At 63.0% G+C, this 16,065-nt stretch overlaps 1 protein-coding gene across 3 annotated transcripts; it reads right to left on the bottom strand.

Annotated features, from left to right (window-relative positions):
* Positions 1-125: 125 nt before the first annotated feature.
* ZNF653 (zinc finger protein 653) lies at positions 126-16,043 on the bottom strand. Of its 3 annotated transcripts, none has more exons than XM_046637553.1 (9): positions 15,745-16,043; positions 9,999-10,042; positions 7,948-8,163; positions 3,400-4,011; positions 3,100-3,307; positions 2,888-2,999; positions 1,851-1,965; positions 881-980; positions 126-548 (listed from the first exon to the last, which is right to left on the bottom strand). In XM_046637553.1, exons 1-9 carry the CDS (start codon positions 16,041-16,043, stop codon positions 371-373), a joined length of 1,884 nt encoding a protein of 627 aa, XP_046493509.1. In that variant the 3' UTR covers positions 126-370. The 3 variants fall into 3 exon arrangements, with proteins under 3 accessions (XP_046493509.1, XP_046493510.1, XP_046493511.1); XM_046637554.1 differs by having other exon boundaries at positions 3,100-3,280; XM_046637555.1 differs by lacking the exons at positions 126-548; positions 881-980 and adding an exon at positions 987-1,431.
* Between the last annotated feature and the right edge of the window lie 22 nt (positions 16,044-16,065).

The following is a 16,065-nucleotide window of genomic DNA, read 5'->3' as shown; positions in this document are numbered from 1 at the left end:
GGGCACGTAGGGACATCTCCCCACCCCCTCACCGCCCATCCCCCGCCTTGCTCAGGAAGGGACAAGGTTGGAGATAGAGAGGGGCCCGGTCCCCCCAAATCATCCAGGCCTGGGGGAAGGGCATCTCCTTTCTCGCTCTTTAATCTTGCTCTGCTCTCTTGACACAGTTCCAGCAGCGCGGCCCCAGGCGCCAGCTCCGGAGCCGGGCCGGGGCGGGTGGGGGGGGTCTGCCCCGGGGGCCCAGCCCTGGGGCGGGGCAGGGGCGCCTCCTTCCGGCCTGCGGTCCGGGCGACGCCCTCGGCGGTCCGGGCAGGCCCGGGCGTGGTGTCCAAGCGGACGAATAAATAGGGGTGGGCGGTGGTCGGGCGGGTCAAGCGGGCTTGTGGTCGGGGTGGCTCTTGAGCGTGTGGAACTTGACGCTGTCCAGCTTCTCGAAGCGCTTGCCGCAGCGCTCGCACGTGAAGTTGTACTGCACCTCGGCCGTGTGCTTCTTCATGTGCCAGTTGAGCGAAGCGCGCTGTCGGCACTGGTAGCCGCAGATCTCGCACCTGCCGGAGCCACCGGCACCAGCGCTGGTCAGAGGGGGCGTGGCCCAAACACGAGGGCGGGGCCAACCGCGGGGCGTGGCCTAGCAACCGGGACAGGGCCTAAACGCGAGGGCGCGGCCCAACCGCGGGGGCGGGGCCTAACCACGCGGGCAAAGCGTAAACGGCGGGGCCGGGGCCTAGCGGTCGGGGCGGAGCCCAAACGCAAAGGGGCGGGGCCATCTGCGGTGGGAGCGCTCGTGGAACCCAGCGAGGCGACCCGAGGGTGGAGCCCGCCCGCCCGCGGTCCAGCCCAGGGCCCCTCCCTCCAGCCCCCTCGGGAAGCCGCCACTCACTGCAGGGGCGTCTCGCCGGTGTGCGTGCGCCGGTGCACCTCTAGGTGGTTCTTCCTCTTGAAGGACTTGCCGCAGGTTTCGCAGGTGAATTCCCGCACACCTGGGGCAGACGCAGGGCTGAGGACGCCGCTGCGGGTGGGGCCGGGGGCCGTGTCCCCGAGTCTCCCGGGCCTCTGGGCGCAGGGAGAGTAAACCCCACATCCTCCGGGCGCCAGGGCCGATGATAATAATGACAGCGGCTAAGGCGAAGGGCGCCTCACCGCCCCGCATGCGCTCCCAGGCTGCCCAGGCGCGCACCCGGGCACAGCCGGAAGATGGCTCTGGTCCCTGAGGGGCAGAGGGTGCAAACGGCCCAGCCCAGATGGGCCTGGACTTGACCCCAATATTTGAACTTCGGGGAGATTTCACAAAAAAATCCAAAGTTCTGGCCTCTTGAAAAATATGAAGATGTACCACCTCTGGTCCCCTGGAACTCCATGGTCACAGGCACCACTGCGTCCACAGCCCATGCTCCGGGTCAAGGAAGCGCTTGGGGCAGAAGACCCACATCTCTGCCACGAGTGGAAACAGGGGCCTTGTCTCAAGCCCACCCCCACCCTGCCGTCCCCCATCAGCCCTGCCCATCTCAGGTGGGTCACTGTCCCCGTCAGCGCTGGAACGGCTTCCACATGAGACCTGCTCATGGGAGAGGGGAGGCCAAGGGGCTGCAAGTTGGGGAAGAGACAGCCAGCCCCTGCCTCATTCCTGGGTATTTATAACAGTCTGTGTCATTGAGACTGTGTAGCTCCAGTTTACTGAGCCCCAGGGAGGGGCCTGGTGGGCACCAGGTTACGCTCTTTACTTTCCCCATCTCACGGCAGCCCAAGTGGAGGACTCGGGGGAGGCTCCGAGACGGGCAGGCCCCTGCCCTGGCTTCTGGCCCAGGCCCCCGTGCCCCGGCCCGTGCGGCTACCCCTGCCCGGGGCCTGACCTGAGTGGATGATCATGTGCCGCCGCAGGTGGTTGGATAAATAGAACTTCTTGCCGCAGCCGGGATGAGGACACACTTTGGTCTTCCCTTTCCGATGCACGAGGTTGACATGGTTCTGGGAGCAAGAGGGGCAGCAGTGGGGCTGTGGGTGCCGTGGGCCCACCTCTGGGGCTCTCCAAGGTGGGGACAGATGAGGGCGGCTGGGAGGCCGGCTGGGGCTGGCCTGCCTGGAGGAGGGAAGAAGGGGGCCCTTGCTCTTGGGAGGGATGCCCAGCTCCGAGCTGGGGCCCAGGGGCACAGCTGGGATCAAACAGCAGCTTTTCTGAGCCCCTGCTACAGCTGGGCTCTGTGCTGGCGCATCACTCTGAAGGAGCTGGACTGCGAGCCCAGCTTATGGGCTGCTCCCAGGGCCTGGAGCAGGCAGCCCCCGGCCCTTCATCCTTTAACTCATGAGAAGGGCTGCGGCTTCAGTGCCCGGCCCCAGGCCTGGCACCCAGCAGGTGCTCAGTACGAGCTTAATGAGAACATGACTCGGCAAATTCGAAGGCCCACTGGTGCCGCCTCCTGTGCCAGGAGTGGGGATGTGACAAGACCCTGTCTCTGCCCTCGGGGCAGCCCATCCCGACTCCAGGGGCCCTGGGGGACTAGGGTGGGCTTCCCGGTGGAGGGGCGTGCTGAGCTGAGCCTGGAGAGGAGGCATCCCCAGCCAACAGGGGGGCCTGGACCAGGGTAGGAGGAGTTCAGAAGGGCTGGAAGAGGGGGAGTGTGTGGGGAAGCAGCAGGTCCGGACCAGGCAGCCACTGGGCTGTGCAGAGAGGCCAGGGCTGGCTGAGGCATGCTGGGTGGGCTGGAGAGTGGGAAGGGAGGACACAGAGGTGACACCTGCCTCTCTGAGGCCGGGTGGGTGCATGGGAGCCAGGCTAGTGGCACCCAGCAGAGCCAGGTGGGTCCTCCACGAGCCACACGGCCCAGACGCCAGCGCCCAGGCAGCCGGACACAGCAGCAGGCCCCGCCGCCCGCTCGGGTGGTGGCCTCACCTGGAAGCTGCTGAGGGCCACGTAGACCTGGCTACAGCCCTCATAGGGGCAGTGGAACATCTCCAGCAGGCCGTCGGCGTCCATCACCCGCGCCCGCTTGCTCCGCCGCCTCCTGGAGAAGAAGGGGCCCATGGCGTCGGGGCTCCCACACCGGGCAGGCGGAGGGCCCACGGGCCGCTCCTCGCCCCTGCCCCGCCCGCCCCAGCACTCACTTCTCGGGCTCCTTGGGGATCTCGTAGATGATGGCCGACATGTCGCTGCCGTCCAGCTCTTCCCCGTCTGCCTCGGCCTCGGGCTCAGTGCTCTCAGGCACAGTTGCCGCCAGCTTGGCCAGCTCCGGGGCCACTGGCTCCTCCTTCTCCTCTTTCTTGAGCATGTACAGGTCCTCCTTCTCTACGGGGGTGGACACGGGGCGGGTAGCTGTGGGGACTAAGGCTGTCAGGCTCGGGGTCCCTCCTCACCCTCCCCCTCCCAGGCCCCACCGCAGCCCTTGACCAGAGCAGCCCCCAGACCTTTCTTGGTCTCAATGTCTGCCACGGCGGTGGGGTCCAGGGTGCTGGGCTGGCTGCCCTCGGGCTCTGTCTGCGTGTAGGCTGCCACACCCTCCATCATGGCGCAGGGCACCTCGTCGCCCAGGCTCCCACCAGCGGTACTGCTGCCTGCGGCCACGTTGAGATGGATGCCCTCAGCTGTGAGGGCGTCATAGCCGGGGCCCGCGATGATGATCACCTGCGAGCCGGGCACCATGCCCGGCATGGGACAGCTGGCCACCACCTCGCCCAGTGCCTCCTGGGGCATGTTCTCGAACAGGGTGCCGGGGCCCGGGCCCACCTGCACGGGCACCGGCACACACACCACCGTCTCCAGGGCTTCGGGCCCACTGCCCGCCGGGTTGGGGCACAGCGGGGTGCCCTGCTCGGCCAGGCTCTCCACGTGGTGGACGTCGAAGGGGATGTGCATGCCCTCCTGCGTGATGAGCCCGCTGCTGCCCGCGGGGCTGGTCGGGGTGACTGCCGCTGCTGCCGCTGTCACCTTGGCTGGCTGACCCTCAGGGGGCTCCTCGGAGTCGGAGCCCGAGCTGGAGCCGGATAAGTCAGAGCTGCCGGCTGCCAGGCCATTGCCCACTGCGGTGACAGAGGAGAGGGGTGGTTACAGTCGTGGCCGCGGCAGCTGGTGGTGCTGACGGCTCATGAGGGCTGGGCGCTGTGAGGTCCCCGCTGCCATGACAGTGCTCGGGTCTCAGTCCCCATCCTCCCCATGCGCCCCTGCTCCTTGGAGATGGTCGCCTCCATCGGCCTCCAGACACATCTGCACTCTGGTTTCCTGGCCCCTTCAAGGCGGCTCCCTTTCAGCCTCTTTTGTTCTTACGGCTCTGGAAGGCTCAGGCCAGGCCTCTCCTCAGACCCTACACCCGGGGGCTCGGCCAGGTGTTAAATACTGTCCGACAATTCACCCCAGTTCTGACACTAGCTGCCTGGAGAGCGCGGCAGACCCCATACGTGAAATGGCTCAGGCCTGCAAGGCTGCCCCGGCTTCGGATGCCTGCTGCAAGTCCCGGGCCACCGTCCTTCTGGCTGTAAGTTGGGGGTCCCATGACCCCCTCCTCAGGTCCAATAATTTGCTAGAAAGACTCACAGAACTCAGGAAAGTGCTCTGCTTCCAACTACAGTTTTATGGTAAAGGATACAACTCAGCAAGAGCCAGATGGAAGAGATGGTAAGGTGGAGGGCAAGGCATGGGGGGAGCCCGGAGCTGCCAGGCCCTCGCCCAGCGTGCCACCCTCCAGTACCTTGAGGTGGTCACCAACCCAGAAGCTCCCGGAGCCTCGCTGTTCAAGAGTTTTTATACCCCAGTCTCCAGCCCCCTCTGCTCCCTGGGGACTGGGGGTGGGGCTGAGGCTTTCCACCCTCCATTACCTGTTTGTTCTTTCTGGTAATCAGTCCCCACCCTAAAGCTGTCTAGGGGCCCCACAGCTCCCGCCTGGACCCCCCCATGGAGCTGGGACTCTTCCGTCCCACTGCCCCCTCCGCTGCCCCCCCCGGGGGGTCTCACAGGCATCTCAGACTCCGCCCAGCAATGCTGGGCTCTGAATGCCCCTCAGAGAAAGCCCGTGCCGCTCCCAGGCGTCCCCACCTCCGTGATGGCAGCTCTGTCCTTCCAGTTGCTCCAGCCAAAGTCCCGGGGCTCCCTCCGACTTCTCTCTCTCCCACACCCACTTCCAATCCATCAGCACAAGCTGCCGGCGCTGTATCCAGAATTCACCCCACCTGCCCTGGGAGCCCTGGCTGCAGCATCTCCCTGCCGGGACCATGAAGTCTCTTCTCCCTGGTCCCCCGGCTCCCACCCTCACCCCACAGTCAGTCCTCCTCACAGCGGCCAGAGAGCCTGTGAGCACCTTCTCAGCTCAGTCCCTCTTCTACCAACAACCGGCTCATCACTTCCTGGGCTCATCACTTCCTGTGCAAGACACAAGACCAGCAAACCCCCTCTCTTCCTCCTGGCACCCAGTGGACTACATTTCCCAGCAGCCCTTGCAGATGGGTGTGACCACAGAGCTGAGTCCCCATGGGGGCTGAGTGGAAAGGAGCTCCCAGCCACCAGCTTCCACATCTCTGTCCCCACCAGCCAGCCAGGACTCAGAAGGAGGCTGGAGCCACAGGACATAAAGAACCTGGGACTCGGGATGGAAAAAACCCTGCGGGTGGGGAGCACGGGACTTTGTGTCCCATGGGAACCGAACCACTACGCTAGGTCATAAGAGCTGGGGCGTGTCTGTTTCAGCAGCTGGCTTTACCGCACTTAACATCTTTCCCAACTCACTTGGCATAGCAGCCAAAGCCCTCACCATGGCCACACAACCCGCATGTCTGCCCCCCAACCAGTCACCTCCAGCCCCTCCTCCCCTCCAGCCCCACTAGCCTCCCTCCTGTGCCTAGGGACACGAGGCAGGTTCCTGCCTCAGGGCCTTTGCACTTGCCATTGGCTCTGCCTGAACTCTCTTCTCTCAGACACCTGCATGGGCTCCCTCCCTCATCTCCATCACGCCTTTCATCAAATGGTATTTTTCAGAGAGCACCCCTCTGACCACCTTGTCTCAAACTGCATCCTTGTTTCTCCTTTATGTTGCCCCCAAATACTTTCCACCTTCCACGGGACTCTAAATTTTACTTATCTTGTTTACTGTCTGCTTCCCCTCGGGACCATAAACTCCACAAGGACGGGGGTCCCTGTGTGCAGGCCCTGGTGCCCAGAATGCTGCCTGGTACAGCCCACCTTTGCCGAAATGAATACATCTCGGACGAAGGGGGTCCAGAGGACACACATCTGCCTGGGTGTTGGTGCTAACGTCCAGGGAGAAACTGGGGACAGGAAAAGTGAAGGCCTGACCCTTATGTCACATGCTCATGCAAGCTGGGGCGCACTGGCTGGGGAGGAGGGTCCCATGCCCCCAGAGGGCCATATGGAGGGCACCCAGGGGAATTCTGGTGCCCACTCTTGCAGCTGTGCGCATGCGGGCCCCTTATGTAACCTCTCTGGGCCCGGGGACAACTTGGCACCTGCCTCAGGAGTATTTAATGAGTAAATACACATAAAGGGTTTAACACAGTACCAAGCTCAGAGAGAGCCCCGTCAACGTTTCCGTTATCATTAGCATCCTAATGTCCCACCCCCGACTCACCGCCCTGGGGTGGCAGCAGGGATGGGGTGGGGGGATCAGCCCCTCCTCCTAACACCCTGTAATCTACAGGGGGCCAAGAGTGCCTGGCTCCAGCCTGAAGGTGGGGCGGCCACTGGTGAGTTGGGGGCACGGCCAGGGCGTGCGGCTGGGCCCGGCTGTTAAGGCCAACCCTGGACTTCTCCCTGGATGATAATACCCTAACCACAGAAATGGCCGAGCACGCCTGGTGGGAGGTCCCTGTACTGAGTGAGAGGGGCAGGGCCACCCAGGCACAGAGCTGATAAGGATGCTGCTGGGGGAACGGCCATGCCCCATGGCCCCCCAGGGTCCACAGCAGACCTGGTCATTGGATCCCAGCTTTCATTCCCGAGAGCCCAGATCTGGCAGCCATGAGTGTCAAAGTGGGCTGGGGTCCCAGGGGGCATCTCTGGGTGCCACCCCATCCCAGCCTGACCCAGCACCAGTGGGGCCCGTTACGTTACTCCCGGGCCTCAGTCTCCTTGACTGCAAAGTGGGGCTGGTGACGTGGCTGTGGGGAGAAGTCAGCATGGTTTGGGGTGGGCCTGGCACAGGGGCCGGACAGGATGGCCAAGGGGCAGGCCGCACACGGGGAGCCTGGCTGAAGCACAGCGGGACAGCCATTGGCCAGGGTGCCCGCCCGGAACACCTCTCGCCCACAGCTTCCCCTCGGCCAGCTGGGACGCCACCTGCTCCGAGACGCCTGCCAGCAAGGGTTCAGCCCTGGTGACTGGCCACACCCTCGGGCCTGGCAGGGCGCCTGGCAGCAGGCCCCATGCTCCTCTCAGCTGATGCCAAGCCCCTGAGGCAGACGGGCAGCCCCTCGCCACCCCCAGCGTCCCATCTGCTCCCTCATCAGGACCACTGTGGCCTTCGGACCTGAGTCGCAGCCCGTCCTCAGCAGGCAGGTAGCCCATGCATGTGACCACTGGGGGATTGCAGGAGAGGTGCAGGGAGAGACACGGAGGGGTGAGGAGTAAGGAGGACAACAGGCTGGAGAGAGAAAGAGGATGAGACTGGAAGAGACAGACCCAGAAGTGGGACAGATCTGGAAAAGATAAGGCGGAGGAAGAGGCCGGGAGAGCAGTGCCACCCTGGTGGGTCTGAGGCCCAGCGCCCGCCCCTCCCTGGGCCCCAGCCCAGTCTGCTGGCACCTGGCCTCAGCTGTCCCTCTGTAAACTGGGGACCACCTTTGGGGCTCCGTGAGGACTCAAAGATGGCAAGTCCATCCCACATTACTGCCCTTCCAGCTGCTGTGATGTTTGCGAGGCTGGCGAGACCCAGGAGGGCCGCGAGCCCAGGGTGCCCCCCCGAGGGGCTGCAGAGCCCCCAGACACCGGGGGCTCTGGCCCCAGAGACCCACCTTGGTCGCTGTCGGGGTCCGAGTCGCTGAGCGGCTTCAGGGGCGAGTGCAGGTCCTGGAAGTAGCGGTGGCCGGCCTCACACTGCCACACGGCCGTGGTGTACAGGCCAAAGGTGGGGTCCAGCTCGGCCAGGTGCGGCTCGTAGGGGCAGCGGTGCTTGTGGTCCTCGTACCAGATCACCACGTTCTTCAGACAATTCACGTTGCGCCGCCGCCCTGCGCACACGGGGCCGGGTGTGAGGGGCGGTGCGCGGCCCTGGCACCAACCTCCCGGAGCCTTGTCTCCCCAGGCCTGTCCCCAGGGGAGAGGTGAAGAAACAGGCTCGGAGAGGTGAGACCCACCCTGGAGATAAGAGACTCGCCAGAGACCGTCTTCACTGGCTGAGTCACAGATCATACAGGCCTGGCGCACAGTGGGTGTGCAGGAATGATCAGCTGCTTGTTACTGTCATAATCACCCTCATCAAGTCACCCGCTCCAGCCTGGACCAGCTCAGTCCCTCGGCCCTGGCCTCCAGGCTCCCACCTTTGCCCCCTCTACAGTCTGTTCCCCCCGCAGCCACCAGAGGGCCCCCGTGGACATTTGAGTCTGGTCTTGTCCCTCCTCTGCTCAGAATCCACCAGGGGTCCCACCTCACTGGGAGTCAACACCAAAGTCCTCCCTGAGGTCCACAAGGCCCTGCATGTTCTTCCCTGTCACCTCCTCCCACTCTTCCCTTCATCACTCTACTCCAGCCACATGGCCTCCTGCCTGTTCCTCAAATGAGCCTGCTGTGGTCCTGCCTCAGGGCCTCTGCACAGGCTGTGTCTGCTTCCTCCAGGTAACTGCCTTGCCCCCTTTACTCAGGTGTCTCCCTCAGGCTAACAGCCCCTCCCTGCTGTCCTTTCTCTCCAGGCAGCACCGAGACACCCTCTGTGGGTTTTGGTTCTATGTTACTGTCTGTCTGTCTCCTCTGCGAGACCATCAGCTCCCCAAGGGCGGGGCATTTATCTCTGCTGTTTCTCCTGCATCCTCAGTGCTTACACAGGGCCTGGCACACAGTAGGGGCTGCCGGATGAGAGGATGCTGCGAGGGCGTGGGCACAGTGGAGCCAGACCACCGGGGTTCAAATCCCGGCTCTGCCACTTCCTGGCTGGGTGGCTCCAGGAAACGGACTTGGCTTCTCTGGATCTCAGTCACCCGCTCTGGGCCAGGAGGGAATAAGGGTCCCCATTCCCTGAGGGCTGCTGGGGCGGAGGTCAGGGAGTGAAGACGTCGACAGGGCACAGAACAGTGCGGCGCACGCTGGCAGTGCCCAAGAAATGGCACCTATGCTGTGTGTGCTGGTACTGTGTCGCCGCTGAAGGGGAGGAAGGGGCGCCCTCAACCCTCCGGGCTGGGAGATGAGGAGGGGCCAAGAAAGGTCCATGGGCCTAGGGAGGGTGCTGGGGGGCTCCACCCACGGACGGCCAGGCCAGGAGGGCACACCCGGCCACCTCCTCTGCCAGCGCTCGTCTCCGATCTCACTCCCCAGCCCTCTGGGATTTGGGCGTCATGGCTCAGCTCGTCCCTGCTCTGAGAACTGTGAGAAGGGGAGGGGCTCGTTGCCACCAGAAGGCTGGCCCTCCCCGTCCTGGACATGGCCAGAGAGCCACAGCCCGGGGCTCGGAGGTCATGGCTGGGGCGACAGGCTCCAGGCCTCCCGTCGAGTCTGGCACACGACATGCCCTGTAGGGCTTGGCACAGCTGTTCCCTCTGCTCTCCCTGCCCTCCCCGGACCACCTCCCATGCGCTGGGCTGGAGCACGGAGGAGCTAAGGGCACCCCTGGGGCGACACCGGACTCGGCTCTGCCGCTGGCCCTGCCACTTTCCTGCTGTACAGCCTGGGGCAGTGACTCAGCCTTTCTGGCTGAGCCGGGAAGCTGAGAGCACCCCGGCCAGGCCCTGCCCAGCCTGTCTTGTCCCACGTGGCTAATGGTCCCCGAGAGAAGGACCCGAAGGAGCAGTGAGGGCAGGAGCATCAGAGCCCCTGGCTCCCACCGCCCCACCCCTCCTGACTTGGCCCAACTTACTTTTCTTCCGCTTTGGCTTTTTGGGGACTTGTTCCCAAGGCTTCCTGTAACAGAGAGGCAGGGGAGGTGAGCGCAGGGCCTGACTGGTGACAGCGACAGCAACTCTGGCTACTGCTCCTGCTGCTCCGGGGCAGAATTTTCACTGGTTTCCCAGCCTGTTCCATTTCTTGCAGCCCTTCCCCCGGGCTCACAACACCGTCAACACCAGCCCTTGGAGGGGTTGCCTAGGAGCATCACCCTCCTCACAAATGGGAAACTGAGGCTCAGAGGGGTGAGGCCGCCTGCCCGGGGTGCCATGGCCAGGGAGCAGAGAAGTCCGAAAAGGGGTCCAGGAGGTCGGTGTGGTGTGCAGAATCCTAAGCCGGCCCCACGATTCGCACCCCCTGGGGCACACGCCCTGGATAATCCTCTCCCCATGAGTTGGGCAGGCCTGTGAATATGAGGGATACCACTCCCTGGCCAGGTGACGTTGAATTCATCAAGAGGGAGCTAATGGAGGTGGGCCTGGCCTAATCAGGGGAGCCTTTAAAAGGGCCCTGTTGATGTCAGAAACTGAGGCTGAGAATGTGAGGCAGCCTATGAGGGGCTACATGGCAAGGACCTGACAGTGGCCTCCAGGAGCTGAGAGCAGTCCTGGCCAGCAGCCAGCAAGCCCGCAGGGACATCAGTCCTCCAACCACGAGGACACGATTCTGCCAATGCTGAGGCAGCCTGGAAGAGGATCTTTTCCTGGCTGAGCCTCGAGGTGAAGATGCAGCTGGCTGACACCTGGATTTCCGCCGTGTGAGACCCTGAGCTGAGGACCCAGCTAAAAGGCGCTGGACCCCTGACGCACAAAAACGTGAGATGGTAAACATGTGTGGTTTTAAGCCACCGTCTGCTCGTTGGTGACACAGCAACAGCACCAGCACTGCCCCATCCAGGGTCCTGCCCCGGAGGCTGCCCAAGAGCCCTGGGGAGGTGGTCGGACCCAGCCTGGAGGGCTAGTGCTGCGGAGGGTCCCCCACCCCGACCCTATGTGTCTGCTCTATGAGGACCCCAGCCCCAGGCGCTGACCCTCACCCCCAGCAGTCCCGCCCCTGCAGCCAGCTCAACCCGGCTATGAGGCCCACCTGCCTCCGAGGCCATCCCCCTCTGGCTGGGGCCCAGCACCCAGCAAGCCAGGGCCTCAGGGAGCACAGGGCAGGGCCGAGCCTGAAGACCAGGGGCCCCCATGGCCTCTCACACCAGGACAGCCATCAGATCTGCCAGGCGGGCTACTGACCTGACTCAGGCCACCTGGCTGTGGCTTAGCACCGGCTCCACAGAGACTGAGGGCAGGTGCTTTGGGGCCATCTCTCTCTCGGACCGGCTTCCTGCCACCATGCTTCTGGGTGTGTCCACCTCACTCTGGCTGTCTCCTTGTTCCTCCTTTCCTGCGCCGTAGCAGCAAGCTCTGCGGCCCCAGGGGAGGGAGCTTGCCTCCCTGTGCCTCAGTTTCCCCTTCTGTTGCGTGGCATCACAATGTGCCTTCCTCACGGAGTCGGCATGAGTTCTGTGCTATCTAAAGAGCTTGGTGGAGGCCCTGGCAGTCCGTCATCACTCAGCAAAGGGCAGCAATGCTCCTGGTGACGGTCAACGTTACCACGAGCCAGAGACGGCCCTGGAACACCGGCCTCTTCGCTGGGGCCCTGGCCACGTTCTCGCCGCAAATATCCCGACAGCTAGTCCTGGGCCTCTTGTCAGCTCCACTGTCCACCCCGCCTGACCCCCCAGCCTGACAACAATTCTCAGCCCCTACACCCCAAGTCTAGTCCCAGGACGGCCACTTGGGGCGCCTCTGCCCCGTACCCGGGGCTCCGCGCCCCCTCGCTCCATCTCTGGACCTCCATCCCCTCCTCCACAAGGGGCCAGACTGGCTGTCCAGACCCTCACCCAAACTCAAGTCCAAACGCCCCCAGCCGCCTCCCCCGACTCTCGGTGTCACCGCGGCTGGGGTGCTGGGAAGGCCGCTTCCTGGTGGGGCAGGCTTGATGTCCATCAGATCCCAGTTCAAGTCTCGTTTCTGCTATAGACTGGCTGTGTGACCTCAAGCAGGCCGCATCCCCTCTGAGCCTCAGTTTCATTATCTGTGAAGTGGAGTTCACAGCAGTGCGCCCCACACAGAGTCACGTTGGGACCAAACGAGGTCAGGCCACGTCCTGACCCTAACGCGGCACTTTCTCCCTCCAACTGCCTCCCGCCCCTGCCCGCTGCTCCTCCGTTCAGCCCCCTCGGCAGCCACCTGCGCTTGAGGACAGCAGTTGCCGGGGCTTCTCCAGGGCCTGGCCATGTTTTCCACTAGGTGGCCAGCCTCCAAGTGGGGCCCCGGCACCCCTCCTCTGCCCTCCTCCGCCCTTCCTTCACTCTGGACCCCAACATCCCGCCTGCATCCCAACACACCAGCATCTTCCATCGTGGACTAAAATGATCGTGAGCCCCTTCCTGGCCAACTTCTGCCCCCTCCTTTTGCTGCTCTGCCCAAGTTGTCTACACTCACGGTCCCCATGCCCTCTCCTCCATCTCTCTTGAACCCCTCTAGTCAGGAATTTTCTCCACCATGCCACAAACTGTTACGGCCACCAGGGACGGCCGCCTGGCTCAGCACAGATCTCGATGCTTCCCGCAGCCTCAGGGAGGCAGCCCCTGCCTGCTTCTCCTCCGGCCTCAGACCCGGGTGCTCAGTCTACACAGATCCCCTCGGCAATCCCCACCACCATACATACCATCCCCACCCTGTGGCTCCCACATTCGCATCTCCCGCCTGGCCCTCTCCCCACCACACCACCACCACCCTGACATCCTCTCTGACCCCCCATGTAGGGGTCTCATGCCACCTGTCATCTTGCCCCTCAACCTGTCCCTTCTCAGTTAACAGCACCTGCAGCTTCCCAGGTGCTCAGGCTCAAACCTGGGGCATCTCTGTCCACGCCCACCAGCGAACCCTGTTGGCAGGAACTTCACCCACTTCCTCCCAGCCGGGCCCAGGTCTGCCCATCATTGCTCACACGGACCAGCGCAGGCACCCGCTTCCTCGTCTCCCAGCTCCCACTCTCCACTCCCCAGTCTCCACATGGGAGTCAGTATGATTCTTTTCATTTCCTGGAAATCCAAACCCACACCAAGCTAGAGAGAAGAGTAAAGAGACCCTCCTTGAACCCATTGCCGGCTTCAATGACTGTCAACTCTTGGCCAACCTTGTTTCAACCCATACCCCGCCCATTCCTCCTGCCACACATACACTGGAGAGCACAGCTTTTAAAATCTAAGCCAGATGTATGACTTTTCTGTCCAAAATCCTGCGTTTAAGAAAAGCAAAAAATTGGAGCCACCCAGTGGCATAGCGGTTAAGTCCTGTGCTCTGCTTCCACAGCCCAGGATTTGCGGGTTCAGATCCCAGGCACGGATCTACACACTGCTCATCAAGCCATGCTGTGGTGGCGTCTCACATATGAAATAAAGGAAGACTGGCACAGATGTCAGCTCAGGGACAATCTTCCTCACCAAAAAAAGAAAAGAAAAAATTCCTACCAGGGCTCCCAATTTACTGGGAGAAAAAACCAGAGTCCTCCCTGCAGCTCACAAGGCCCCGTCACCTCCCTGACCTCGTCTTCTCCCATTCCTCTCCCTCATTCATTGTGCTCCAGCCACACAGGCCTCCTCACTGTCTCAGGTACAACACCAGGCAGGGTCCTGCCTCAGGGCCCTTGCACCTGCTCTTCCTTCTTCCTTGAACACTCTTCCCCCAGATATCTGTATGGCTGTCCCTGGCTTCCTTCAGGCCTTTCTCAAATGCTATCTTATCAGTGTGGCCCACCCTGACACCCTATTTAAACCTCCAGCTCACACTCCTGATTCGTCTTTCTCTATTTCACTTTTGATTTTTCCACAGTCTCTATCACTTTCTCACATACTACACACTTTATTAGGTTTCTTGTCCACAGTAAACAAGACTTTGCAAAATAGACAAGCGTCTGCTCTCCGCCCTTTAAAACGGCAGGTCCATGAGGTAAATGAATGAAAGGACACTGGAAATTCCACTACTGACCATTGTCTCCCTTTTACCACTGGCTGCTAGGAAGCTCTGAGGCAAATTCCTGGCCCATTTGCCACTGCCATCTCTTCACGTCTCTCGAACCCCTCTGGTCAGGTTTTCACCTCACCATGCCACAAAACTGCCCTTGTCATGTCCCCTGTGACTTCTCCCTTAATCCAGCATCACTGACCCTGGCCCCACTGTTTCTCTCGTCCTTTCTCTTTTCACTCTGCTTTCATTTCTGCCTTCTTATCCATGTTTTACAGCCCTTGAATTGAAATCCTTCCAGGTACAAGACAAGTTATAAATAACTGGACAACTGAAGTAACAGACTCCCATCTCTGGTCACGTCCACTAGCTGCAAGAGACCCCTCCCTCACTCAGGCTAGTGTATTTCCCGACCACCCATGTGCCCCAGGGCCAGGTTTTCGCCACGTGCAGTCTGAGGCGTCTCAATGTCCCCGCCCCCATCCTGCAGGCCCTCGGAGCTCCAGGTTGGCCAAACTAAGCTTCTGCAAATACCGCCTTCAGCTTAGAGACCTCCAGGGCTCCCTCTGGCCAGTGGTTCTCAACTCCACCTGCATATCAGCTCTCTCTAGAAGCTTTGCAAGGAAAAAATACAGGATCTGCAACTCCACCAGACTAACTGAATCAGAAGATCCCATAGTGGGACAGCGGCTTGAGGTTTTAAGCGCCCAGTGTTTCCTGCTCTGCTCTCGGGCATATAAACGGGCCTGCCACCCTGGGGAGGGGCTGGGTACAATTCAGCAGGTTCTGGTTGATTCTTGACCCTCAGAATCTCCGCCCAGAGAAACATGCGAACGTGTTTCCGAGCAAGGGTTTCGTGGCGGCACTGCTTGCCCTAGGCAACGGACAGCATCCTAACAGCTGGAACCCGGAGCGCTCACCATGTGCCTGGAACAGTTCTCCGCCCTTTGCTGTACTGTCATGCATTCAGTCATCACATCAGCCCACAAAGCAGGATGGGAAAAATTCCATCACACTGCTCATCCTCAACACTGAGACTCTCAGAAGCCTCTGCCCCCCACCTGAGCAGCTAACTCGGGGCTTCCTCTTCACCTGGTCTCCCCGGGCAGAGGTGCTCCCCAGGAGCCAGAGTTTTAGGGGCATGCGACCTGGATTGTGAGGGGTCCTCCGGGTGTGCGCGGCCTAGAGTTGTGGCAAGGGGGCCACACGCAGTCCCAAGTGGGGCACCAGAACCTCATGAGAGTCAGGGCTGGATGGCCCGGGATGTCCAGTTCCACTTCCAGACTACACTGGCGGCTTCAGGGGGATGAGGCCCGGGAGATCCCAGGGGCCCGCAGGGACGTCGGGCCATTGCGGCTTCGGGGGGCGGGGCCGCCCCTGCAGGGACTGGGCAGTTACAAAGCTTGGAGGCGGGCCCCGTCCCGGGATTGGGCAGCCGGAGCTCCAGTGGCGGGGCCGAGCCCCGGGGGCGGGCCGAGAGGCTGGGCGCATCCTGGGATTGGGCGGCCGGAACGCGGGGAGGCGGGGCCGCGAGCCAGGCGCGCCCCAGGACCGGCAGGAGGAGACCCAGGCCGGCAGCCCGGCCGCTGGGCGGGGCTCGCAGGTGCCGGGGGCGGGGCCTGGGCGGAGGGGCGGGGCCGGGCTCAGCGGGGGATGGGGGCGTCTCCTCCCTCTCCCTCCCGCCCTGGGGCAGGGCCCCCTCACCCGTGGCGGCCGCTCCGCTGGCCGCGCTCCAGCGAGATGAGGTAGGCGGCGAGCTTGGCGTCGCTCCAGCCGCTGCGGCGCCGCAGGTCCACCCAGGGCCCGTGCGCCTCGCCCAGGTACACGCGCCGCACGTCGTACTTCTTCCGGGACTCGAGCCGCCGCCGGGCCCGGTCCGACTCCGTGAGCCGCGGCCGGCCCCGCGCCTTGCGACCCGCCGCGCCCTCCTCGGCCGCCGCCTCCCCGCCTGCGCCCGCCTCAGCCTCCGCCTCCGCCTCGGGCTCGGGCGCCCGCTCCGCCATCCCCCCCTCCCTGGTTACCAGC

Source organism: Equus quagga, chromosome 14 (genome assembly GCF_021613505.1).
Source record: "Equus quagga isolate Etosha38 chromosome 14, UCLA_HA_Equagga_1.0, whole genome shotgun sequence".
Taxonomy (NCBI): Eukaryota; Metazoa; Chordata; class Mammalia; order Perissodactyla; family Equidae; genus Equus; species Equus quagga.
The sequence above is the reverse complement of the archived record's forward strand: the minus strand, read 5'-3'. Positions and strand labels throughout refer to the sequence as shown.